At 54.9% G+C, this 24,852-nt stretch overlaps 13 protein-coding genes across 13 annotated transcripts; 7 read left to right on the top strand and 6 right to left on the bottom strand.

The window, feature by feature from the left end:
• Positions 1–289: 289 nt before the first annotated feature.
• Positions 290–1,048, bottom strand: W97_05308 (triosephosphate isomerase; the record flags this gene model as incomplete). Its single annotated transcript, XM_007783192.1, has 1 exon — positions 290–1,048. One exon carries the CDS (start codon positions 1,046–1,048, stop codon positions 290–292), a length of 759 nt encoding a protein of 252 aa, XP_007781382.1.
• A 679-nt stretch (positions 1,049–1,727) lies between these two features.
• Positions 1,728–3,814, top strand: W97_05307 (methylenetetrahydrofolate reductase (NADPH); the record flags this gene model as incomplete). The annotated part of the gene is made up of 3 exons (XM_007783191.1): positions 1,728–2,551; positions 2,602–3,476; positions 3,528–3,814. The coding sequence occupies 3 exons, from the start codon at positions 1,728–1,730 to the stop codon at positions 3,812–3,814; spliced, it is 1,986 nt and encodes a 661-aa protein (XP_007781381.1).
• A 1,599-nt stretch (positions 3,815–5,413) lies between these two features.
• W97_05306 (uncharacterized protein) lies at positions 5,414–6,358 on the top strand (the record flags this gene model as incomplete). Its single annotated transcript, XM_007783190.1, has 1 exon — positions 5,414–6,358. The coding sequence occupies one exon, from the start codon at positions 5,414–5,416 to the stop codon at positions 6,356–6,358; it is 945 nt and encodes a 314-aa protein (XP_007781380.1).
• A 497-nt stretch (positions 6,359–6,855) lies between these two features.
• On the top strand, positions 6,856–7,845 carry W97_05305 (uncharacterized protein; the record flags this gene model as incomplete). The annotated part of the gene is made up of 4 exons (XM_007783189.1): positions 6,856–7,074; positions 7,139–7,239; positions 7,324–7,726; positions 7,783–7,845. 4 exons carry the CDS (start codon positions 6,856–6,858, stop codon positions 7,843–7,845), a joined length of 786 nt encoding a protein of 261 aa, XP_007781379.1.
• Positions 7,846–8,548: 703 nt separating this feature from the next.
• W97_05304 (X-Pro dipeptidase) lies at positions 8,549–10,512 on the top strand (the record flags this gene model as incomplete). Its single annotated transcript, XM_007783188.1, has 5 exons — positions 8,549–8,692; positions 8,772–8,797; positions 8,935–9,096; positions 9,385–10,328; positions 10,424–10,512. 5 exons carry the CDS (start codon positions 8,549–8,551, stop codon positions 10,510–10,512), a joined length of 1,365 nt encoding a protein of 454 aa, XP_007781378.1.
• Positions 10,513–10,895: 383 nt separating this feature from the next.
• Positions 10,896–11,910, bottom strand: W97_05303 (uncharacterized protein; the record flags this gene model as incomplete). Its single annotated transcript, XM_007783187.1, has 3 exons — positions 10,896–11,438; positions 11,515–11,650; positions 11,744–11,910. The coding sequence occupies 3 exons, from the start codon at positions 11,908–11,910 to the stop codon at positions 10,896–10,898; spliced, it is 846 nt and encodes a 281-aa protein (XP_007781377.1).
• A 574-nt stretch (positions 11,911–12,484) lies between these two features.
• W97_05302 (uncharacterized protein) lies at positions 12,485–13,003 on the bottom strand (the record flags this gene model as incomplete). The annotated part of the gene is made up of 1 exon (XM_007783186.1): positions 12,485–13,003. The coding sequence occupies one exon, from the start codon at positions 13,001–13,003 to the stop codon at positions 12,485–12,487; it is 519 nt and encodes a 172-aa protein (XP_007781376.1).
• Positions 13,004–13,076: 73 nt separating this feature from the next.
• On the bottom strand, positions 13,077–13,658 carry W97_05301 (uncharacterized protein; the record flags this gene model as incomplete). The annotated part of the gene is made up of 1 exon (XM_007783185.1): positions 13,077–13,658. One exon carries the CDS (start codon positions 13,656–13,658, stop codon positions 13,077–13,079), a length of 582 nt encoding a protein of 193 aa, XP_007781375.1.
• A 1,622-nt stretch (positions 13,659–15,280) lies between these two features.
• W97_05300 (uncharacterized protein) lies at positions 15,281–15,780 on the top strand (the record flags this gene model as incomplete). The annotated part of the gene is made up of 2 exons (XM_007783184.1): positions 15,281–15,646; positions 15,712–15,780. The coding sequence occupies 2 exons, from the start codon at positions 15,281–15,283 to the stop codon at positions 15,778–15,780; spliced, it is 435 nt and encodes a 144-aa protein (XP_007781374.1).
• A 417-nt stretch (positions 15,781–16,197) lies between these two features.
• W97_05299 (uncharacterized protein) lies at positions 16,198–17,137 on the bottom strand (the record flags this gene model as incomplete). The annotated part of the gene is made up of 4 exons (XM_007783183.1): positions 16,198–16,530; positions 16,599–16,777; positions 16,841–16,955; positions 17,018–17,137. The coding sequence occupies 4 exons, from the start codon at positions 17,135–17,137 to the stop codon at positions 16,198–16,200; spliced, it is 747 nt and encodes a 248-aa protein (XP_007781373.1).
• A 315-nt stretch (positions 17,138–17,452) lies between these two features.
• W97_05298 (uncharacterized protein) lies at positions 17,453–18,278 on the top strand (the record flags this gene model as incomplete). The annotated part of the gene is made up of 3 exons (XM_007783182.1): positions 17,453–17,543; positions 17,592–18,098; positions 18,160–18,278. The coding sequence occupies 3 exons, from the start codon at positions 17,453–17,455 to the stop codon at positions 18,276–18,278; spliced, it is 717 nt and encodes a 238-aa protein (XP_007781372.1).
• Positions 18,279–18,422: 144 nt separating this feature from the next.
• W97_05297 (small nuclear ribonucleoprotein E) lies at positions 18,423–18,821 on the bottom strand (the record flags this gene model as incomplete). The annotated part of the gene is made up of 3 exons (XM_007783181.1): positions 18,423–18,475; positions 18,529–18,619; positions 18,681–18,821. The coding sequence occupies 3 exons, from the start codon at positions 18,819–18,821 to the stop codon at positions 18,423–18,425; spliced, it is 285 nt and encodes a 94-aa protein (XP_007781371.1).
• A 387-nt stretch (positions 18,822–19,208) lies between these two features.
• On the top strand, positions 19,209–22,550 carry W97_05296 (uncharacterized protein; the record flags this gene model as incomplete). Its single annotated transcript, XM_007783180.1, has 8 exons — positions 19,209–19,337; positions 19,398–19,490; positions 19,545–19,823; positions 19,911–20,001; positions 20,056–21,339; positions 21,395–21,820; positions 21,876–22,350; positions 22,415–22,550. 8 exons carry the CDS (start codon positions 19,209–19,211, stop codon positions 22,548–22,550), a joined length of 2,913 nt encoding a protein of 970 aa, XP_007781370.1.
• Between the last annotated feature and the right edge of the window lie 2,302 nt (positions 22,551–24,852).

Below are 24,852 nucleotides of genomic sequence, written 5' to 3'. Positions count from 1 at the left end.
GAGGTCCTGAACTGATATCGGTGTTGCTGTTTCGGCGTGAATGCGACAACGGCCTCTTCGCGGCTCTCCACGAGACATGTCGTTTTGTTGTCTCTTAAATCACAGCCTTTGCTCTGGACCGCAGGGGCTATCTAGAAGCGAAGCGATCATGGCCTTGATTCGGAACCTTGGTTGATACCGCATGCTCGCGCCTTTCCAGTTCTGCAGAGATGTCATCTCGCCGCCAGGACTCATCATGTCAATGTGTATTTCGGATCATGCTATCGCTCCCGTTGAATGCTGCCATGAATCAGGATTGCGCAAGTTCTGATATGACTTGCTTCAGATTTCCGATATCATGAGCGAACCTCCCCAAGAACAGCCCGTCTACGCCGTCCGAAAGCTTGCTGAAAGTACCCGGGCCGGCGCTGCCACCATATAGTATCCTAGTCGTGCCCTTCCGAGACGCTGCCATTCTCCTGATCTCTTTCGTGACATTGACCACATGATCCGCATCCGCAGGTTCCTTTGCCCCAATAGCCCAGACAGGTTCATATGCCAGAATGACCTCCGCATCATCCGGAATCGCCGCAAGAACAGTCATTACCTGAGGTCGACACTCCTCGATGGCTATGCCCACTGCAGCGGATGCAATCGGGCCGTGTGTGCGCTCGCCAACACAGACAAGAGGTACAAGACCGTTGCGTGCAGCCGCTGTTGCCTTCTTCGCAACCTGCTCGTCCGTCTCGCCGAATATCCTCCTCCTCTCCGCATGCCCCATCTCGACGATCCTGACGCCGGCTTGTTGGAGGTGGAGCGGGGACACCTCGCCGGTGTAGGCGCCGCTGTCTTCCCAGAACGTGTCTTGCGCGCCTAGCATTACGCTTGTGCCTTGTAGTATCTTCTGCGACTCGCGTATGCTGAGGAAGTCGGGAACAACGAAGAGATCGATGCCGGATGACCGTGCGTGTTCTGAGAGCTCGGCGACGCCCTGGATGTATTCGACGGTTTGTTGCGGGTTGAAGTACATCTTGAGGCTTGTGCCTACTATGCGGCGAGGGCGGTCCATGCTGCCTTGATGAATGTCTTCTCGTTAGGAATTTCTTAGGTCCTTGTTGATGAGACGAGCTGTCCGTGTAGACTGCGCAGCTTCAACACAGAGTTGCTGAGTCGACGGCCACTCAATGCTGAGACCATCAGAGTGTAGCCATTTCTCGCGTCTGAGCTGTAGGTATTGCTTCTTTCTCGCTGCTGTCTCAACGTTGCTTCTCCTGCGTCGGAGCTGATTCCAATGCAGCAGCTTGTCGTCATGAGCGAGGGGTGGTGGGGGGTTCAATGCTGTGTGCCTGGCAGCGCCGGAGATCCCCCACCAAGCCAATTTTCTCTACAGCTTGTGGCGGTCATTGGGTTTTTCTCATTGCACTCTCAACACTCGCTTTCTTTAGCAAGAGGAACGGTTGCGGTACATGCAGCGTGACCTGGCAGATCGTTGGGCCCGTGTTAGGTATCTTGGTTAGCGCTGGCAGCGGGGCTGAAGGGAGGAACAAGGATTTGAACATACCTACTTAGCGGTAAGTTCTAGAATTGTACAGGTCAGCGCTCAGATTTTAGAGTGTTTGCTTGTGGATGCCGTGTCAATGGGGCGTCAAGTTTGCATCTTAACTCTTGCTGATACATCAGTCGACCGCAGACTGTAGTAGCGACCTCCCACACACCGGTTGTGCCGCTCCTCATCCCTCACCACCATCATGCACATCTCAGAGAAGCTCGCCGAGGCCCAAAAGGCCGGCAAGCCCTCCTACTCCTTCGAGTTCTTCCCGCCAAAAACAGCGCAAGGCGTGCAGAACCTCTATGACCGCATGGACCGCATGCACGGCTTTGGCCCGTCCTTCATCGATGTCACCTGGGGCGCTGGCGGCCGCCATTCGCAGTTAACCTGCGAGATGGTCAAGACTGCTCAGTCCGCCTACGGTCTGGAGACATGCATGCATCTTACATGCACGGATATGGACAAGTCAAAGATCGACGATGCACTGCGGGAAGCCTACAACGCTGGCTGTACCAACATCCTGGCATTGCGAGGAGATCCTCCGAGGGAGCGCGAGAAGTGGGAAGCCAAGGCCGGTGGGTTCAGGTATGCAAAGGACCTGGTCAAGTACATCAAAGAGAAATACGGGAATCACTTCGACATTGGCGTTGCTGGCTACTCCGAAGGCTGTGAGGACCAGGAAGACGCGGACCTCCTAATTGACCATCTCAAAGAGAAGGTCGATGCAGGCGGCACCTTCGTCATCACCCAAATGTTCTACGACGTGGACATTTTTCTAGACTGGGTGAAGAAGTGTCGTGCTAAGGGCATTACCGTTCCAATCATTCCTGGTATCATGCCAATCCACACATACGCTGCCTTTCTGCGACGCGCGCACTGGACCAAATGTCATGTACCTGAAGAATGGACCAAAGCATTGGAGCCGGTCAAGAATGATGACGCCGAAGTGCGCGAAGTCGGCAAAGACTTGGTCGCAAAAATGTGCCGCCGGCTGCTTGACGCTGGCATCATCCACTTGCACTTGTAGGTAGCATGGTTTTCTTTGCCGGTTGGTATGCTGACACGTGATACAGCTACACCATGAACCTGGCTCAAGCGACTCGTATGGTTCTCGAAGAGCTTGGAATTACTCCAGATCTCGAGAGCCCCCTGGACAAGCCGCTGCCGTGGAGACAGTCACTCGGTCTCAATCGTCGGGACGAGAACGTTCGACCTATCTTCTGGCGGAACCGAAACCGGTCGTACGTTGCGCGCACTCAGGACTGGGACGAGTTTCCAAACGGGCGCTGGGGTGACTCGCGCTCTCCAGCGTTTGGCGAACTTGATGCCTACGGTATTGGCCTGAAGGGCACCAACGAGCAGAACGTGAAGCTCTGGGGCCAGCCACGGTCCGTCAAGGACATTGCCAACCTCTTCGTCAGGTACATGCAGGGCAAGCTTGAAAGCCTGCCTTGGAGCGAGGCGCCGATCTCGAGCGAAGCCGATGTCATCAAGGATAACCTGATCGATCTCAACCAGCGGGGTCTGCTGACTATTAACTCTCAGCCAGCCGTGGATGGCGCGAAGTCTTCTGATCCGGTCTACGGTTGGGGCCCGCGGAACGGCTATGTTTACCAGAAGGCCTATCTTGAGGTTCTCGTCTCACCCGAGGTCATTGCCGAGCTCATCACCCGCATCGAACGGAACCCTGACCTGACCTACTATGCGGTCAACAAGCAAGGTGATCTGAAAACAAATGCGCCTGGCGACGGCCCCAATGCAGTCACCTGGGGTGTATTTCCCGGTAAGGAGATTGTCCAGCCGACCATTGTGGAGACTATCAGCTTCCTTGCCTGGAAGGATGAGTTCTTTCGGCTTGGACATGACTGGGCGAGCTGCTACTCCGCGGCCAATCCGTCTCGTTATGTGATCCGAGACTTGATGGACAACTGGTACTTAGTGAACATCGGTAAGTCAGTCGACTCTATCTTGTCGTGACCACGCTCATACTCTCCTATAGTCCATAATGATTTCCATGAGCGGCATGGCATCTTCCCGCTCTTCGAAGGTTTGGAGATCAAAGACATGGAGAAGCCGCTTCACGTGAATGGTGAAGTGGCTACGAACGGCGATGCCCCGGAATCCAAGCCGGCGACGAACGGCGACAGAACCGCCGAACCTAAGCCATCCACCAACGGCACCAAGGAAGAGGAGAAGCCAGCCGTCGATGACGGCACCGAAGGCTGGGCCAAACCAGCCAAAAAGAGCAATGCGCCATTGCCACAGACTTTCCCCGTCCCGCCCTAGATGCGGCCAGCTCGATCTGTAAATATGTACGCTCTTTTTCTCAACTCGATTTTTACGCATACCTCTGGAGTTACGGAGCGCTTCAACAGAAGCTCAGCAGTGGCGTCGGGGAAAAGCCATTCAACATTCCAGACAGGCGACGGAACTGTGTAGATAGCTTTGGTGTGGCGGACGTCACTTCAACCGGGACGACTTGATGAGCTATGTGATGGGAGGGGAAAAGTTCCTGCGAGATACCCGACGCGCTCTGCCCTCAACGGCGGACCAAACTTTTGTTTCCGCCAACGGTGGAATTTGTCGGCAATTACTCCTTACTCTATATAGTCGGTGTTTACCGACCTAATCTTCTGCATGATCTTGTGCTGGACTCTTTGATCGAGCTTTGGCTTTTCAAAACTTGCTCCAATTGCTTGCTAGCGGCCGAGTCATACCGCTACAGTTAACAGCAGTGCCCGCAGTCACATCGGATGGTTGATGAAGATGAGAGCATGGCAGCAGGTGTCGTTGAGCCATGCTCTAGGACTCCATGATCTGGTAAATATGGCGCGCGTACCTGTATCAGGTGCTACCACGCCACCATACGGTACGAGCCGTCATGAATATGTGCCTCAGAGACGCAGTTACGACCTGCGACGCCGGACTCGAGTGCGTAGTGCCTTGCTCGTGAGATTCCACGTTCTAGGCCTGAATAGAGTCGAAAGCATCCATGGGATACAATATCTGCGCAACACATGATCTTCATGCAGGGATGCTGGCTCTCATCGTGGGGCTCCAGCGCTTGATCGCGCTTCAAAACCCTGGCGCACTCTTCGTTCTTCGTTCCTCGAATGTGTCTCCAGTTCTAGCTAAGGCCGTAGTCCGTCGTCCGCAGAAACAGCTCCGGAACTCTGTGAGATACGGCACGTGACCTGCAATCGATCGCACTAGGGTCAAGGGCTCCCTTCCGAGCCGTTCCCCCAGCCTTTTGCGAGCGTCAGAGGCGGCCGCCTCGAAACGCCCCGCCGTGTGGTGCGCGGACGGGATGGTGTGCAGAGTCGACGGCTGTTGACCACTGATCGCCCTTTTAAGAGCCATGCCGTCTCCTCCGCACGTAGACGAGGACCTTCTCGTCTCAGTTTCACAGTGTCGTATCTCGTGCGGCGTTAGTGCTCTGCCCCATCACCGGGTTCCAGTTACCGGCGCATGGTGGGCCTCTTTTAGCACGCTTCACATTTTAGTTGCAGTACCAACGTCTGACATTGGACTGCCTTCTGCTATTGGCAAGGAACCACCCTAGACCGTACCGCTCGATTCAACTCTTCTTCCAAATTCAGGTTGATACATCTGCTGTCACGTCGCCTGAACTCGCTCAATCGCGCGGCCAGAGCTTGACCCCGCTGCGAAAAAAAGAATGTGCATGTGGACAATCAGAGACGTACCTGAGCAGCCTCGTCGGTCCTTCCGTTTAGACGGATGGCCGCCCAGATGAGAAGGAGCAAGGAAGTCGACCATCATACTTATTGGGTAACTTGAGTGCCTCCGTAACATCTACATCAACAATTAAATCAATACCAACATCGACATCGACATCGACATCGACATCGACATCAAGCATCCATAATGGAGCAATCCAGCGAGACCAGGGGAGCTACCTCTCCCTCACAAGCCGGCACCGAGCCGCCCTCACCCCCCAATCCCTCCGCCGACACAGGCGTCATACCACCTATTCGATCACCGAACAGGGACGCTCCGTCGCCACCGGCCGAAGGGCAATGGGTCGTCTCAGATATCGCACCCGAGACCGCGATGAAGATGTTCTGTCGTTCGCTTCAGGCGCTGGCCTTAGTTTCCGGAGACATACCACCAACACCGCCGATCAGTCGTCCGGGCACGCCTAGGAGCAGACAAGCATGGATAGAAGGCAGGGTTCGGAGCACGTCGAGGCCGGCAACACCAGTGCCTTCCCACGATATCGAGGCACCTAGTTTCAGAGATGTCGTGGTCGGCAGTCCCGAGGCCCACATGTCCGAGCCTTTTCCAGGAGACATTGGAGCCGATGCCGAGCCAGAGCGTGTCCAGCAACAGGCGATTGCGCGGCGGTTCTTCAGCAAGAGGCCTGCCAACGTGGCCCTCAACGACTATCTCATCCGCCTGCAACGATACTGTCCTATGTCTACGGCCGTCTGGCTAGCAGCCGGTGTTTACATCTACAAGCTTTCCGTGGTGGAGAAGCTCGTACCGATCACGAACCGGACGCTCCATCGGCTGGTCTTGGCGAGTCTGCGTGTGGCCATGAAGGCGCTGGAAGATCTGAGGTACCACCATGAGCGCTTCGCGGGAGTAGGCGGCGTCAGCGTGCGAGAGTTGAAGGTGCTGGAAATCAGTCTTTGTTATCTTTTGGACTTCGATTTGCAGGTCAACAGCGAGACGCTATACAGCAAGAACCTCTCCCTCCAGAAGGCAGCTCAGAGAGCGGTTGCCTTCGCTGGCAAGACGCCGGCGAGCTTTCAACCGCGGCTACCGACACGGACGGCATCGTCAGCGACAGCGACTACGTCGGCGTAAACTGCTTAATGGAGGCCTCTGTCTGTACTCTACGCATTCTTTACGGTGTTTGCGGAGTATGCGACGGCGAAGGAAACAGCGAGTACCCCATCTTTCTGGTACGCATTGTGCAAAATTCGATTGGATTGGCGATCGAAACTTGTGGATGGACAGTTGAGGTTATTCGTCGTGTTCCTATATCACGGTTCTGTGCATAGAGATACTCCAACAGCTGTTCGGCCTTGACATGCTGATAGAATCCACGTGACGATAAAAAATACTTGTATTGCTGCCTCTTCTTAGTTGAGACTCAGCCAATGGCTGCGCTTGCCCTGGCAGCACTAGCGCCGCGCCACTCCGCATTGATTACGCCGCAGGGCTCACCATTGCGAGCGCCCAGCAGAACCCGTTTACCATCACAAGCATCGCGCAATCAACCCTCCCTACCACAGCTCATCACAGACACGCAGCACCGCTCCAGGACCTACGACCCATTGGACTGACCAGGCTCAATGAAGATGCGGCTAAGGTTCCTCGCCTTGCTGGCGACCCTCGCCCCTTTCGCATTCGCAGATGTTGAATTCACAGGACCTGCCGCAGGCGACACTATCACAGTGGGCGTACAAGCTGCTTCAATAACAGTAAAGTGGAAAGAATCCGGCGATGCTCCTCCGATAACGGATCTTCTCTCGTACGACCTCTTCCTTTGCGCTGGCGGTAACGCAGAAGGCGAATGGGTGGGTTTATTCGGCGGCTTCACAGCGGACTGCGTGCGGGTTGCTGACCGGGCTGCGTGTGTAGATACCGCTTGCCAATTTAATTTCAAAAGGCGTCTATACTACCGGCAATCAAGCTCTTGCCACGATCTCAATTGGCGTCGGTGCCGACACGAAGAACGCATAGTACGTCAGCTTTGCCAGACCATACGGCGGGAAGAAAACTCGCGACCGGCGATGTCTAGGGTCAGGGGCTGACCAAACTTCCAGCTTCCTTCAGATGATCTCCGTGATGAAAACCGGTGGCCGCGTCACAAACTACTCGAATCGCTTCACTCTCAAAGGCGTAACTGGCGTCTTCCCAGCGGCAGTCATAACAGGCCTGAAAAGCGTCACCACCACTGATGGCCCCGCCACACAAAAGGACACGGCCGAAGCGCTACCAGCGCCGGCCGAGGCGGGCGACTTCGGGGTACCTTACCTAGAGCAGACAGGCATCATGAAGTTCGCGCCGATGCAGAAACTGCCGCCTACGAAGATCTCGAAGAAAGACATGAAGCCGTTGTTTCCGAGCACCTCGTTTCAGATTGCTCGTACTTGGCTGCCGACGCCGAAGCAGAAGACCACAACGACGCAGTCGAGGACCTATAAGTTTTCGAGTATGGAGAATACGGTGGGTTGTTCCAAGTTAATCAGGTTGGGCATGTCATTTGCTGACAGCACTATCAGGTCGCTGCCGCCGCTCAGCCTACAGACGACATGGAAAGGTTCCTCGCCCGGTGGAAGGATTAAGCGTTTGCTCTTGGCACCTGTTTGCGTTTGCCGTATCTAAAGCCTCCTTCCGGCCTAAGATTACCGGGGCCTGGCATTGTGCTCGCGGCATAAAATGTGATTTATTTAGGGTATAATGCATTGGCACGGCGTTACGGGAGGGCTTGTTGGCGATACATTTACGAACTCGGGGCTTTTGCGTTTACATAGAGCCATCTCTCTGATGAGATACACGTTAATAGCTTGTTTCAAAGCGGTCTACGGTGACCATGAATTTCAACGTAGGGTCGGCAACTTAAGCGGATCGAAATCTCTAACTGTATGATGCTCTTCTGTGATTGAGGATTCTAGCTAGCCATGTAACACATAGAAGAAGCAGGGGGCACTCATGCCTTCTTGTAGAGCTGTATCCCGATCTGGTGCTCCAGATCGTGCTTTGCGATGTCACGTCACGGAAAGCGAATGCCACGAGACCCACATCATATCAACAACGCAAGTGACAAGCAAGGTAAGCAGCGGCATCCAACACCATATGATAGATCAGGGATTTGAATTATTCACCTATTGCAGCCTGTTGACTAGGGTCTGACCGTAGTAGGTCGTTTAATTGAGCCATCGGCCTAGATGTTACCTTGTCGTCTCTATCTTCCAAGTCATATTTGACAGAGGCACAACTAGAACACTTCACCAGCCGATCTCAGAGCAATACCACTTGCTCAGCAAGATGTCCGAGCTAGCCGATGATGTTTTGAAAGGGAAGTATCCAGCCAAAGCTCATGTTAAGAAGGTGGTCGAGTACATCAAGGCCCATGGCGGAGAAGCCTCAGGAGTTATCTATCTCGAGGGCCAGAAGACAAAGATGAACGAAGTACGTTGCCTAGACACCCCAGCGAGGCATCCATGAGCAAGCAACAGCGGAGACTAATTTAGTCTCTGAAACCCTGTAGGACAACGACCAGGAAGCACCTTTCAGGTAAGTAGAAGACGGTACTACTCCTTAGCTCATTGCTTTTTACATATAGTGGACAACGGCTGCTGCTTTCAGCCCTTCGTCGTCAACCTCTTTCGAGTTCTAAAGCATTCGAGACAGACCCTGCTAACCCGGAATAGACAACGCCGTTATTTCTACTATCTGACCGGTTGCGAGCTGCCTGACTGCTACTTCACCTATGACATCGCAGCAGACAAATCCACGCTGTTCATCCCGCCCATTAATCCGGAAGAGGTCGTGTGGTCTGGCCTGCCTATGACAACGGAGGAAGCGTTGGAGAAGTGAGTAGATTATTCCTGCGTATTGTAGTTCTAGGCCCGCCATATCCCAAGAGATCGGTTTCCAATAGCAGAAAGAGAATATGTCTCCATAAGTATCTCTTTATCTTTATGTTCCAACTATCACTCTCTGTTCAATTCTATCGATGCTGTTACGCGTCCTGTCCTGCGTCTCTAAGCACATTATAACATGCCCTGCAATCTTTCGCAGGCGCAGCGCAGTGGAAACATCACACAATTTCCGGCCCTCACTCTTGCGTTCACGTCGTTGGCATATACTAACCGCTCAAGATACGACGTCGACGCCGTCCTCCCCTCGACCGAAGTGAACGGCTATCTCGCCTCCTCCGAAACCTCCAAATCCACCGTCTTCGCCATTCCCGGTCAGGTGTCCGACCATATCACGTTTCTTCCATTTGGCGAGACGAAGTTCGACTCCCTCAAACCCGCCATCGAAGAATGCCGCGTCCGCAAAACCCCCTACGAGATCGCCCTAATCCGGGCCGCCAACACCGTCTCCACCGCCGCCCACACGGCCGTCATGCGCGCCGTCTCCCACGCCACCAATGAGCGCGAGCTCGAAGCCATCTTCCTCAAGACGTGCATCGAGCGCGGCTGCCGCAACCAAGCTTACAGCTCGATCGTTGCCAGCGGCACCAGCGCTGCGACGTTGCACTATGTGCGCAATGACCAGCCTCTCTCTGGGAAGTTGAATCTGCTGCTCGATGCGGGCGCGGAGCTGGAGTGTTATGCGTCGGACATCACGCGCACGTTTCCGATCAACGGGCGGTTTACGCAGGAGAGCAGGGAGATCTACGACATTGTGCTTGAGATGCAGCGGTCGTGCATTGAGATGTTGAGGGCGGGGGTGGTGTGGGATGATGTTCATGCGCACGCGCACGAGATCGCTATCGATGGCCTCATCCGTCTCGGAATCCTTAAAGGCCAGAGGGAGGAGATCTTCGAGGCGAGGACGAGCGTGGCGTTCTTCCCCCATGGGCTGGGGCATTATCTGGGCATGGACACGCATGATACGGGCGGGCATGCGAACTATCAGGACAAGAATCCAATGTTCAGGTATCTGAGGGTCAGGGGTGAGGTCCCGGCTGGGGCGGTCATTACGGTCGAGCCGGGGATTTACTTTTGTCGGTTCATTGTGGAGCCGTATCTGGAGGATGAGAAGCATGCGAAGTATATTGATAGGGAGGTATTGGAGAGGTATTGGGAGGTCGGAGGTGTGAGGATCGAAGGCGAGTATCTGACTTCCCCTCTGGTTTGCGTGGTGGCTTTGTGCTCGGGTTCCAGAGACAGTGCGCTGACATTGTAGCAGACAACGTGCTCATCACCGAGGAAGGATACGAGAACCTCACCGATACGCCAAAGCAGGTGGACGAGATGGAGCGGTTGATCATGGGGTGATCGCTGGACAGTCCTGTGGTGGAAACGGCTATGTTAGTTAATCTGTCCACCGCGAGTCGGTTTCATGATCCTCGACTGTATCTCTCGCGGTACCCGAGCACTGTCAATCTGACGCGTAGTGTGCCAGCGTTCCGATCGTCAAGAACTCGAGCTGTCGACTTCTTCTCTGAATTGATGGCACACAGATACAGCTACATTACAGGTGAAGAAGATGAACGTACATAAACCTCCTGCAGAAACTAGATGATATCCTAGCTTTCTAGATCGAGCGCCGCTCATATTGGCCCCCCCATCTCACGACGGTGCAACCCCTCAGAGTCTTCAGCACCCGGCCCGTTCCCCACTGAGCACAACGCGAATCGCTTCCGCGCATCTCCACATACTCACCCCTGACTGACCCGGGCCCTCTTCCGCCCACTCGCCGGCGGCTGCTGACTCGAGCCCTCATGTCTCTCCCCCCTCTTCTCCTTCATATCAAGCACCAGACTCAGCACATCAAAGCCAAACTGCGGATACTCGAGACACATAGCCCTGAACTCCGCTTCCGCCTCGTGGCGCAGCACATGGCTCCTCGTAGCCCAGAACGCCGCGACGGGCTTCCTGATGGTTTCGTCGCTGGCGCTCGTTTTATCATACACGTATCGCGCGTACGCGATCTCGCCTTTGGCAGTGGAGGTGGCGCGGTGGATCTTAGAGTGCGCGAGGGACTTGAGGGCCGGCATGCCGAACTTCTCGGCGATGGTGTACACCTTGGCGTGCTTGAGGAGCGCGGCGCCCGAGTCGTCGGGCGTGGGCACGCTGTCGTCGGGCTCCAGCGGCGAGTCCTTGTGGCTGTTGAGCCGCCGCGGGAAGTACTCGTCCATGTAGAGGTATTCGAGGAAGGAGCCGGTTGCGTTGAGGTCTTCGTCGGGGAGCTCGATGCGGCGCTGTTGTGGGCGTTAGCGGGTGGTATAGGGGCGGGGGAGGGAGGGAGGGAGGGAGGAAGGGAGGGAAGGGGGGAACCTTGGAGCCTTCGCTGAATTGCGCGCAGACGTCGGCGAAGTAGGGGGATTTAACGAGCATGGCTTGGTGCGCTGTTAGGACGGCCTGGTCGGAGCCGGTGCCGAGGACGAGCTCCACCATTGGAGACTTGAGGTAGCTATACCAGTATCAGCACATGCGCTTGGGTGCCTTGGAGGCTTTGCGACGCGCTTTGCGCAACGCGCCGTCGCATCGTTGACTAGAGGCGCACTCTAAAAATGTTGCCCGCTTCGGCGCCTCTGCTTGAGGGAGTGTCGAAACCTCTTCTCCGTCTCCTGCTTTCGCCTCGGCTTCGTCGCCGTCGTCTGCCATGGCGACATCATCCGCCGGTGTGTCCTCCGTTGGCGTAGCTTCGACTCGGACTTCTGGGTCTGCCATGGCTGTGATTTAGGAACTTGTAACGCTTTTTGGTTCCCACGATTGAGAACTACAAGCGCGCAATGGCACAAGTTGCAGGTACGAGATCTGGGGCTGGGTAAAACGGAGGCTGGTGGACGGAGGACTGACAGCCTCTCAATTGCGTTTCCGCCTAATTGATTGTCAAGGCCGGACTAAATAGTGGCAAATTCAGAAAAAGAGTGACAGCGCGCTCAAGGACTGTACACGGCGATTGATAACAACGAACCGAACAACCGCACTTTCGAAGGTGTGCGCGACAGCTGTGGTTCGGAGCTTCGAGCTCGCCCGCCCAAGCTTCGTCGTCGCGCCAAGCTCCGTTTCGCGCCGGTACCTGCAGCAGCCTGCGCGCGGGTATTTCGCGATTTTATATTCGAGACAGGCAGGCTCTTGGTAGTAAAAATGATCTATTACTCCCCGAAGTCCCCTCAGCAGAGGAGTTCCCTAGGATCTATGGATAATTCTACGCCAGCCCAATGCACCTGATCCACACGCTATGCATCCCTATTCTACACCCAACGATCGCCCATTAATACGACACCAGAGCTCTGAGAGCTCATATCCGACCGCCGCGTTCCCTAAACCGCTCGCCAGTAGAAGGTGTAGGCTTCTCCGCCCCGACAAGCCAGAGGAACCAATCCTCTAGCGGGAGGAAGACGTAGAAAATCTTATTACAAAAGAAGCTCAGCACAACGTAGAACGTCGCCACACACGCGTCCAAGTAGTAATGATTCGCCGTCGCAACGATAGTGGTAAGAATCATCGCCGGATACCCGACGCCAAGCAGCAGGTAGAACCCTTTCCAGAACGTTGACTTTCGGAACTCGCCCCTTTCGAGGGTCCGCCGGAAGACGCCAGAGTGGTAGATCAGGGTGCAGCCGATGCAGAAAGCGTACCCAAAGTGCATGCTCGGCATTGCGGCAAGCGAGTTAACGTATTTGCCACTCATCCAGACGCTCTGTGCGTCGTCATGGCGGACGGTATCGAGGAAGCCGTACTCGGCTGGCAGAAGACGAGGCGGCATGCAGGGGTAGAAGACGAATGTGATGAAAGCGAGGAAGTTGGTGAGGGTCATGGTACGCCGTGCGATGGCGAACGTGGGTTAGAAGGGGCGATATAGTAATACCAGGCGATGAATCTGAGAAACGTCAGTAATCACCATCAGGGGCTGCTTGAAGGGCCAACGCGACTTGCCCTACAGTACCAGGAATATGGATAAGCGCGTACGCCTTGTTCAGCACTGTCAACGCGTCTTGATGCCCATGCATAAACCAATACTGAACAGTACGCTCCTGAATCGGGAAGAGGAAGCTTAGCCAGCCTTCCTGCTCTGTCTCAAGCACTGCAATGCCATGCGCCTGCGCCACATTCCATATGCCAGTTTTTGCAAATATCCGCTGCGATGCGATTGACGTCATGCGGTAGAATGCATAGTTGATGACCCAGTAGAGCATCTCTACGAGGAACGGAAAGCGCTGCAGTATCCGGCTCTGGATGGTGTTCTTGAAACGCGAGGTGTTGGGCGTCTGGACGACCACGCCGCAGCAGTTCCGCTGCTTGGGCAGGTGTCTTGCGGCGGCTACTGGATCTCGCGCATCGTCCTCGTTCTCAGAATCGTACGTCAGGGGTTCTTGCGAGGAGTAGTCGGCCGATGGGTCGTCGAGGATCGACTTATAGTGTCTGCGCTGTGGTCCGTATATACGATATCCTCTCCGCCTCGTCATGAACATTGCGCCAAACAGGATGGATGCTACTATCTGCAGCAGTGACGTTCGTTAGCCGTGAGCTTCCAGTAGACATGCTCGTCTTTACACACCAGCGGCTCTGCCCATCCTGGCAGCTTCCATGCGGGCTTGCTACTCCATTGTGGTCCGTCTATCAGCAATGTACGATTCGAGGCGGAGGCCGCCATTGTGCTTATGGACAGGGAGTGTCTTTGTAAAAAGGATTGAGGATATAACGAGCCTCGTGAGGGGCCGGTGCTCGTAGTCTACGTAGAGTGACGAGTGTTGTATCACAATTGAGCCACGCAGGGGCAGCTTCTCCAGGTGGGTACTAAGACCCCTAGATAATTAATTGTCGAGCCGGAGTATCCGGAAGGAAAGCCGGCGAAAGGCCGCGCAATGTACAAAGGCAGGAAGAAAGTGCAAAGAGAGCAACAACTGGCAGGAACAGCTAGAGAAGAGGTATTACAGGAAAGTGAAGGACAGCAGTACTCAACCAGGCGTGTTCCTCGGGTTTCCCAGTTTCCTGTTCCGTGCCAAGCAGACACGAGACATGATGGAAGATCTGAGCAAGGAGACGCGCTGTGGCGCCGCGGCAAATTTGATCAACACTAGGTAGGGCTGAGGCGTTCGTGGCATCGTATTGGTCCGTTCGCTGATCTATCGGTGGCCGGGGGGAACCACTGCTAAGGACGAGGACAAGGCAGAAAAGATGGTGGAGTATGAGTGGGCGAAGATGAGAACCAGGCACCTTGAGCTCAAACTCACCACCTGCAGTGAGAGTGAGCTTCTTGAAAGCCCCGCCGCTCTTGATTCGAGGCGTATCACATGCTATTCTGCTGCCTGAGTGATCAATATAATGCTCCACAATACGGACTGCAATGCTAACTTAAGGCTTGTCGCCCCATCATTCATTTATATCAAGTGATTTCAGCGGCTGGCCGCGGATCACTATATCAAATCGACAGTGAAAGAGCGCTGAACAGCCTTCGCGTTGAGGCTTGTTTCCCCGCCCGCCGTGCTGAAACATCTCCACTATGGACGAGGACTGTAAAGCACTCGACGCCTCGCAGCGAGGCACCGATCAAGGGACCATAGCGAGCGAAAGTGAGCGAGCTCAATGACCACCGACTGTGCAGCCCCACAATGGAATAACGTTACATGATCTCCGGGGCATGTGTAAGATTCACCGCCCCAGACGGGATTTGTATTGCTCCGCCGGTGCCTCGAAAGCAGTGCTTTCTCCTCGACACCCAACGTGCTGGAGAGTACATCGCCGATTGCTACCGCTTGAAATGTCCTCTTGAAGTTAAGTCTAGCCGTACTGACAAGGCTGCTTGACTCGTTTCCCGTCGAATACGAGGCGGACCGCGTTCTTCCAGCCACCAACGTGACTGCGTGCATAGGCAACGCGGCGGGAAAGACAGGCCGAGCGTGTCGGTGTACCGTATTATTAGATGCTTTGGGAGACTGCAAGCCCCGTGTGTGCGTATATATGCCCCGTGTATGCGTGTATATACCCCGATGACCGTCTTCTGCCGATCCTCACCGTGAGCCCCGTCGTCCATCCAGTCCTCCACAATTCCAAACATCGCTGCCCAGCTCCCCTTCCCCAATCCAGCTCCACAATGTCCTCAAACGCCCCCTCAACCCAAGAAACTCCTACCCCAGATACCCCCACCCAGGACGCCTCGACCCAAGCAACCCACCAAGGCGGCTGCCACTGCGCCCGCATCCGCTTCACCGCCACCCTCCCCGACGCCCTCACCTCCACCCAACTGACCGACTGCAACTGCAGCATCTGCGTCAAGAACGGGTACCACTTCCTCTATCTGCCCAACTCGTCCGTCACCTTCATCCGCGGCGAGCACGAGGCCAAGAAGTACTTCTTCCACAAGCAGCGCATCGCGCACTACTTCTGCGCGGAGTGCGGGACCAGCGTGTGGGCGGAGAGCGTCGATCCCGAGTTTTATGCCGGGTGGAAGGCGTTGAATGTGAGCGTTTGCCTGGGTTGAGGAGCTGTGATGTGCCGAGTATGGCTGACGTGGGTGCGGTTTAGGTTCGGGCGTTTGACGACGTTGATATGAGTGTTCTGAAGTTTGAGAAGGTCGACGGGAAGAGCCATTGAGGGAGTGATCGCTATTGGAAGCTGGATGAGCGGATGGTCGGCTGTTTGAGACTCTGTGAGATAGATGATAGGACGTAGAGAAGATAAGCAAGCCACTGATGTGAAAAACTCATGCGTTTTGGTACGGATAACTGATGCCCGAGGTCCATTGACGCTGCTGCTGGAATCCTCAGGATCTGATACCCTAAGAGCCACTATAACGTAACGTGAAACGCCCGCGGCAGGAAGATATTATTGAACAAAGATTGCAAGATCCTTCTGCAGTGACTCAAACAAGATATGGGAAGTAGACATTCAGTGCCCCCTATAATCCAGCCCACCAACTCCAAACATGCGATGAAACGTGTATGAACATACGTGATATCCTTGGACGTGTGAAATGCCCACTTCTAAATCGTATCACACTTTTGTCAGCGCCTAAAAGCAGAAGTACAACACCCCGCCGACCCCAGTAGCAGCTACCCCGAACCACCACCACCGGTCCGCAGTGGCGTGCCTCAGCTCTTCCCGCTTGCTGAGCACTCTGTGGTTCAACGGCAGCTCGGTCTCGTCCAAGCCCTTCGAGCGCTTGAACTTCTGGCTCTTGCTCGTGGCGGTCGCGGATACACCGGTGGGGTTCAAGGTCTTCGTCGGCAGCATCTGCGGAGGTCTGTATACCAGGTACAGCGGCATCACGGGCGAGCCGTCGAAGCGGAAGAGGTTCAGACGGGGGATATTGTGGTAGGGATCGCTGGCGACGGGCTCGTAGCGCTAGTCAAGAATAGAGGCGTTAGCTGACGTGCGTGTGGGCGTGGGGCTAGGATTAATGTGTTGCGCACCTCAAATTCCTCGGACTGACTGTACCGGGTCAATATCGCGTTCGGGTGGATACACGGATCGGAGAAGAGCTGGCGGCCGTCGACACCGAAGGGAGTGAGGGTGAGGCGGCCGTTAGCCGCTAATGTGTATCTGCCATGCTGCCACTGTATTATGCCTTTCGGGCACTGGGGTTGTTGGGCTGTGCGCAAGAAGCAGATCAGCATGCTGTTCTTCCAGTTGTACAGTCCAGTGGATAACGTACGGTTTGCGATCGCTCGGAAGTATGCGGACTCGAAGTAGCCATCTTCGGTGAAAGAGTACGATATGCCAGGGTGCTGAGGCTCGGTGAACTTCTCGTTTACGGGATCGTAGAAGCCCTGTTGCCCTTCTGTAAGCCTGTGTGCACCGCCGCGAGTGGTTCTGAGTGCGGTCAACATACCGGCCCTGTGAATGTACTGTTGGATTTCGACGACCAAGTCCCGACAATTCGTGGATCCGTGAGCTGCGCAGCGACGACGGAGAGTCCTGCAAGAAGTACCGATGCTACGGCGGATAGCATGTTTGTCTGTCGGTGTGGTGAGCGCAATGGGGAGTGTCTGTCGTGTGGATAGACAAAGGTCTTCGGTTCTTCAACGCTGGAGAAGGGGCCGGGCGGCGTCAGTGTTCGGGCGTTGACAGGGGTGGCAGCCACCAACAAACGGCGGCGAATTTTCCACGATCGACAGGGCAGTTGGATCACCCGCAGCAACTCCCGAGAATAGATTGTAGGCCTCAGGCTCAACGAGCAGAGGAGGCGTGTAACGAGAGTTTTTCCGGGTATCACGCAGGACTGCTGCTCTGACACTGTTCGGCTTGCAGTGTTACTGGCATCAGAATGGCAGCTCTCAAGGCTGCAAAGCAGGATCTGAGGAAGCATATCAAGAGCATCCTTTCTGAAATCTCAGAGGATGCAGTTGCGAGACAATGTATGATGATCTGTTAGAGATCCAAGCAAGCGGACTAACTTCACGCAGCGTCGAGTGCGGTCAAAAGGTTAATCTCGATGCCAGAGTACCAGGCAGCGAAACGTATCAGCATCTACCTGTCCATGCCGTCTGGGGAGATATCAACCGTGGGGATTGTTCACGATGCATTGAAATCTGGCAAAAAGGTCTTCGTGCCATACACGCACAAGTTGCAGAATGCGCAGGCAGAGCAACCCAGCTCAATCATGGACATGCTGCAGCTGCACTCGCTAGCAGACTACGACTCGCTCAAGCCTGACAAGTGGGGCATTCCATCTCTTAATGCGGACTCTGTATCCAGCAGAGAGAACTGCTTCGGTGATAATGGTGTTTCAGATGGACGGACTGTCATCCGAGAAGGCGGAGGAACAGGACTGGATTTGATCGTCATGCCAGGAATGGCATTCGACACAAAATTCGGCAGGTTGGGACATGGCAAGGGATTTTATGACTTCTTCATGGAGAGGTGTCTGCGGCATTCCCGTAAAAACACGAGTTCGAACATGCCTTTTCTGGGTAAGCCATGACGTGCTCCGTGAGACCAACCGATGTCTTGTACTGACAGCTGAGCAAACAGTGGGTCTTGCATTGTCTGAGCAAGTACTACCTGATGACCAACTCGTGCCGGTGGATTCTACGGATTGGCGCCTAGACGCCTTGGTTACCGGTGGTGGAAATCTATCGCGGCGTGACTGACAAGTCGCAGTTGGTGAGACGGTTGGTACGCGCAACGTCGTACGTCGGTGCATCCTCCAGTCTGTTCAACGATTGCGCCATCTGTACGCTTCTTGCAAGCTCCGGACATCCCAGTTTTGCTTCCCCTTCATCACATTGCAACGCTCACGATAAGCTCTGGATGAGTGACACGTTGTCTCCCTTTAGGAGAATTTGTCCTAAAACTGCGTCAATGCAAATTCAGCCTGATATGACCGCGCACTATGCTTACCCAGTTGTCGCCGAGACTCTTCCTCCGTCTTGGTAGCCAGCTTGACCTCCGTAGCATCGTCAATGACTAGGTTCATGAACTCGTCAAATCCCTATTTACCCCGGTCAGCGCCTGTCACGGGTCTCCAGTATTCGACTTGACTGGTAGCGCACCCGAATCTTGCCCTCTATCCGTATGCCTAGCTGCTCGTATAGCCATATCTGTACAGTCGAGTGTTGTTGGAGAAGGCGGAATATAAAGTTGATGGGTGGTAGGAGGACCTTCCCGCGGCCACCTCCGGGACGTCCGCTCATGATAGGCGAGGTTTCGTGAGGCTGTCAGAGCTGGAATCGTAGGGCTTTCAGATGCTTTGAAGCGAAGTCTCGGCAAAGGTCTTCGTGGCTGTTTTGCGCGTGAGAGATTGTGATTTGGCTGTTGCGGTAGTGGGCGCAAGCTCGAGTTGCGAAGACGCGAGGCAGCTGTTGCCAAGACATCTGGTGGGACACGAATTTTGGAGATGCGGACGGCCGTCATGGCACAAAGCCGTACACCTCACTTCTACCTCGCCCTTTGAGAACGTCCGACTCCCTTAGCCGCTCTCTCTCGACCTTCCTCCGAGTCGCTTCATGCAACGCACCCAATAAACCGCCTCTCCATCAGATCAGCACCACCCGCCCTCTGCGCGCCCGCCCCGAATGATCATGGCTACCAACGGCCCGGCCCAGCAGGCTTTTGCGCCTGTTCTGGCTGCACTCGAGACGATGCAGGGGAACGTTGACCGCGCGCAGAAGGGTCGGGCACACGAGTTCTTGGAGACCTTTCAGAAGTCGGTTAGTCCCCAGCAGTCGTCTCGCCGTATCTGGTCGGATTTACTCACGGCAGCACTACAGACAGAGGCTTGGACGACGACCTTTGCGATACTGCAAGCTCGGGATGCATCTGCCCAGGCGAAGCTGTTTGCTGCAACAACCCTCAAGGGCAAAGTAAGCCACAAGCGGTTGCGCGCTGGATCGCTGGTGTGTATTAACTCACGGCAGATCGTCTACGACCTCCACCAGCTCCCGCGAGAGTCCCTCCCCTCCCTTCGGGACACGCTTCTTGGTCTTCTTTCCTCCTACCGTGCGGGACCCAAGCCCATCAGGATACAGCTGTGCGTGTGCCTGGCGAACTTGGCCATACAGATGACAGAGTGGAAAGATGTTCTGCCTCTCGTAGTATCTACTCTAGGCAGCGACCCGGAGAGCCTGCCCTGTGCGCTCGACTTCCTGCGTGTCCTCCCGGAAGAAGTTACAGAAGGACGCAAGATCAACTTGACAGTACGTTCGGCCGAGCCGTCACCAGCTTGAGGGCGACTTCCAGCAGCAGCACCATCGAGAGTCACAGTCTAATGCATCATATCGTAGGAAGAGGAGCTGAGTGAAAGGACGAGGGAGCTATTAGAGGACAATGCTCAGCAAGTTCTCCACCTTCTGACGCAGTATGCTCAGTCTTCGCGTGAGTACCTCCGGCAAGATGGAATCGAAACCAGTTGCTAACGGCTAAACGCAGCTTCGGCCGCCCAAAATCCACAGCTTATAGAATGCATCACCTCATGGACACGAGAAGTTCCCGTCAACGATATTGTGAACTCCCCCCTGTTGAACATCGTTATCGACGCCCTGTCGGTTACTGAACCATTCGAGGCAGCAATAGAGTGTATGTCCGCTCTCTTCAAGGAAACCAGGGACGTCGACGAGTGTCTGAACATCATACAAACGCTATACCCGCGCGTCATCGCGCTAAGGCCCATGCTCCAAGAGGCCGCGGAAACAGAAGACACCGAGACATTCAAAGGTCTATCAAGACTGTTCGCCGAGGCAGGTGAATCTTGGGTCGTACTGATCGCGCGAATGCCCGAGGAGTTTCGGGCCTTGGTGGAAGCTATCCTTGAGAGTGCTGTCCGGGATCAAGAGCGAGACGTGATATCTCTAACGTTCAATTTCTGGTATGAGCTGAAGCAATACTTGACACTGGAAAAATACATACAAGCCAGATTGCAGTATGTGGATATCTACTCGAAGCTGGTCGATATCATGATTGGCCATCTGGAATACCCTAAACCGGAGAGCGGAAATGAGAGGGATCTTTTCGAGGGCGACAGGGAGCAAGAAGAGAAATTCCGGGAGTTTCGACACCAGATGGGCGACGTTCTGAAAGACTGCTGTGAGGTCATCGGGGTGACTGAATGCTTGCAGAAGTCTTACGCGCTCATTGAGAACTGGGTCAGCACTTACGGACCTCAAGCATCGGCCGGTCACGTGCCTGAATGGCAGAAGCTTGAAGCGCCGCTCTTCAGCATGCGTGCAATGGGCCGGATGGTCCCATCGGATGAGAACATCATGCTTCCGCGTTTGATGCCGCTCATAGTCCAGATACCCGATCATCAGAAGGTGCGCTTCCAGGCGGTCATGGCACTTGGCCGGTATACCGAGTGGACTTCGAAGCACCCGGATACTCTCCAGCCGCAGCTCAACTACATCATGGCGGCCTTCGACCACACCTCCAAAGAAGTCATCCGAGCTGCCGCGCTCTCGTTTAAGTTCTTCTGCAACGACTGCGCAGATCTTCTGAAAGATTACATCCCTCAGCTCCAGCACTTCTACGAGTCTGTGCTAGATAAGCTACCACCGAGCAGTCAAGACGAGGTTACTGACGGTGTCGCATCGGTAATAGCAAAACTTCCACCAGACCAGATCTACCCTACCATGAAGCTGTACTGCGACCCAGTTATCAAGTCCCTGATGACGATGGCACAACACGCCGTGGACGAGAAGTCAAGGTTGGCTCTCGCTGGTAAGACAGTTCGTCGCAGTTTTCTCGGAATAGCCAGCTAATGTTATTGCAACAGACAAACTCCAACTCATCACAATCTTCATGCAATGGATACAACCGTATGTCGAGCCGACTCAACCTAACCCCGCGGTCAAGTATTGCGAAGAAATATTTCCGGTGCTGGCCATCATCGCGGAGAACAACCTCAACTTCACCCCAATCCTCGAGCGCGTCTGCCGGTGCTGGCGCTACATGGTACTTTCCTACCGTACGTCCATGGCACCGCTGCTGCCCCAGCTTGCGGAGAAGCTCGCGGCTGGCTTTGCGGCGACGAGGCAAGGATGCTTCCTATGGGCTTCAGATGCTATTGTGCGCGAGTTTTCTGACGGGGCAGAGCATGTGGATCCAGCTACTACTGACGCAATCTTCCACTTCTTTGAGACACAGGCGAAGACATTCCTCAAAGCCCTCAACGACTTACCTCCGGAGGAACTACCAGACGGTCAGTGACGCGCCCTCTACCTTACATAAACCCTACTAACGTGGGTGTCTTGCAGTCATCGAAGACTTCTACCGCCTCTGCCTAGACTCGCTCCTCTATTATCCGTACAGAGCCATATCGTCACCCCTCATGGGTCCGATAATGGAGGCCGCGTCAACAGCACTTACGCTTCTCAAAGAAGAGCCACTACTAGCGACGTTGCACTTCCTGCGCGATTTCTTAGCCTACGGATCTGAGGACTCCCCATCCTCGAATTTCGACCAACAGCGCTCGAGTAACCCGCTAGAAGTTCAGGCCGCAGTCAAGCAGCTAGTGACAGCGCATGGCGAAGTCATGGTCCAGCGGCTCATGACCGGTATGATGTACAGCTTCCCGCGCGATTGCTTTCCAGACGCGTCAGGCGTGCTGCTGGCGCTATTCCAGTTGATGCCGCAGCAGGTTGCAGCGTGGGTCCGGAATACCGTGGCCCTGTTACCGCCAGGATCGATCACGCCGCAGGAGTCGGAGCGGTTGCTGAACAACATCACTCAGTATGCTTGTCTTATTAAATATCCGCAACGTGAACCTGCATGCTAACAATGGCCGATCGCACAGACGCATACAAGCAGGCGACCTTCGCAAAATCAGGACATTGCTGCAGGACTTCACAAACTCGTACCGGCGCCGCAATGTCGCTCCCCGAGAAGGGCTTGGTCGGCTTGAAGCCACGAGATTCCGGTTTGCTGGATGATATGGACTGGCTGAGCGGATAGGGTTGCGGGTTGCTTTGCTTTCGTAGGCATCTGATTTACGTTTCTGAGCATTTGAGCGAAGGTCATTAGCGGGTCCATCTATCTCACTTGGAGAGGGGGAGGAATGGACTGGGATCTGGCTTCTGGTAGATTACGGAGGGACGAGGCATTAGCTAGCGGATTTGTGAGCTCCCATCGTTGCATCAACACCGACATGGCTGGACTGCTCCGCGTACATATGAGACAAGGGCTCACCAATGCATCTGGCGTGATGAAAGACTCGTCTCCTTTTCATCTCCAATGGAGATTTAAAGCGGTCGCACCTGCCTGGGAAACAACCATGTGCTCTGGCAGCCATATCCTAGCTATGAAACTGGCAGTTGCCGACTATCACCTTAACGGGACGTCAGTCGAGACCTCGATGCTAACGGGTTTCAACGTCTTATTTCCCGTCTTTTCGTCATCCGATACAAGGGCGTAACCTGAGCGGGGTGGTGGCTCACTATGTGGAGCTTAGTGACCATTTTCGTACACGTCAAAAAGGTAGCCTCAACGCTAGACAGGCACGCCGTAGCCCCCAAAAAACGTTCCTATCAAGACGCTTCCCGACCAATGTCACGACTTTGCAATGCTTCAAAGCTTGACAGAACAACATAAGATCGGCTGTAAGAGCGTGTAGGCATAGATACTACAAACATCTATACGTCCTTGTCGCTTCAGCGTGGCTATTGAAGTTCTGTCTCCTAGGTAAAAACAGTGATTCTGGTGAAGATGCGATTTTAGTAGGAACGGTTTTTTCTTTCCACGAAGTGACAGGGTGAGCTCAACAATCTGCTCCGGTTGTCCCTTGTATCTTAAGAGATTCCAAGCTGGTCTGTTTGAGGCATGAAAAGGCGTCGATCCAGCGATCTTCATAAGGTATGCGGACGTCGTTGCCCTTACCCGCTTCCACATTGCTTTGGCACCTCGTTGATAGGCACCTTGACCCGAAAATAGGACCACGCTGCATTCTGGTTTCGCACTTTATCCTGACACCGCGTGGTAGGGCACGTCTGCGTGGCCATCCCAAAAGCTGGAAATCATTGTCGCCCCTTTCGCAGGACGTATAGGCAGCCAATCGCATCCGAGGCCCTCTCCACCAATTCGTCTACTTGCAGCAGCGCTTGCCAAACCTGCTGCGGGTTTCCTTTCATTCTGCGCTGTTGTCGTTGCAAGGGGTCCAGGGGTGGGGCTTGCAGCACGTTGGAAAAAACCCACGGCATGCCGCCCGGATCCTGGAAAGGCCCATGTGGAAGGACCGACGGCCCAGCCACGCCGCATGGCGAGCCGGCCGCAGATCTGATAAAGCACAAACCACATGGAGAGCTCGAACTGGAAGCCGAGGCGCGTCAAGGCACATGCAGATCACCCCTACAAGTGCCAGGAAACAGGCCCCTCTCGTGGAGGATGCCACGCGGGCGATCGAAGGATTGTCGCGCCGCTGCATTGCCCGTGCTGCCCTGATTCGAGCCAGTTCAAGCGAGCGTGCATCAAGTGGGAACACAGCCCTCACAAGCAGACGTGAGACCAAGGCCTAGTTTTGGCCACGGCATGGAGAGAGGCAGGATATGGATCTCGTTCTTGTTTCATCGACCGGCGAGTCCGTGTGCGCCGTCGCAACGGCCTGTGCATTGCGATTCAGCCACGGCGCCGCGCCCAGAGTCCTTCTTTCTCACCTGCAAATTGAGGCTGGCTACAAGTCTGGGCTACCGATGCCTCCATTTGCGCCGCTCATCGAGATTTTGCTGCAAAACACCGCGGGCCATGGCGAGCGCGCCGGTGTCAGGGGTTGTGCCAGGCTTGGGTCAGGGCGTCAGGCCCGCTGGGCGCGCTGTTAGCGTGAGTCCTGCCGCCCCTCGAGGGGTTTACCAATGGGACGGCATCGCATTCCAATCATCTTTGCGCGACACCACCAGCACACAGGGGCGCTGTCCTTGACGCCCTCGCTGCCTGCGGCCTCACGTGTGCAACCGGCGGATGCTTATCACGACATCAGAGCAGAACCAGACTCTACCGCTGTTGTTCCCCGGGGGCAACCTGCCCACACAGCCAGGTCACCAAACGCTGATCAGACCTGGCCCTCTGCAAGCCTCGAGCCCCCGACTGGTCGTCCCGCTATGTATCACGCACCTTGTCCCCGGATCTAAACCCGACCCTGCTCGACCCGATCCGGGTTTGTCGTCAGCCAAAACGGTCGTGCTTCCAAGCGTTCCGGGCATCTTTCTGTTCATTGGGATACTCAGCCTCGAGGAGCGTCTGCTC

Source organism: Coniosporium apollinis, assembly GCF_000281105.1.
Source record: "Coniosporium apollinis CBS 100218 chromosome Unknown supercont1.25, whole genome shotgun sequence".
Taxonomy (NCBI): domain Eukaryota; kingdom Fungi; phylum Ascomycota; class Dothideomycetes; genus Coniosporium; species Coniosporium apollinis.
This window is presented reverse-complemented; position numbering and strand designations above follow the sequence as displayed.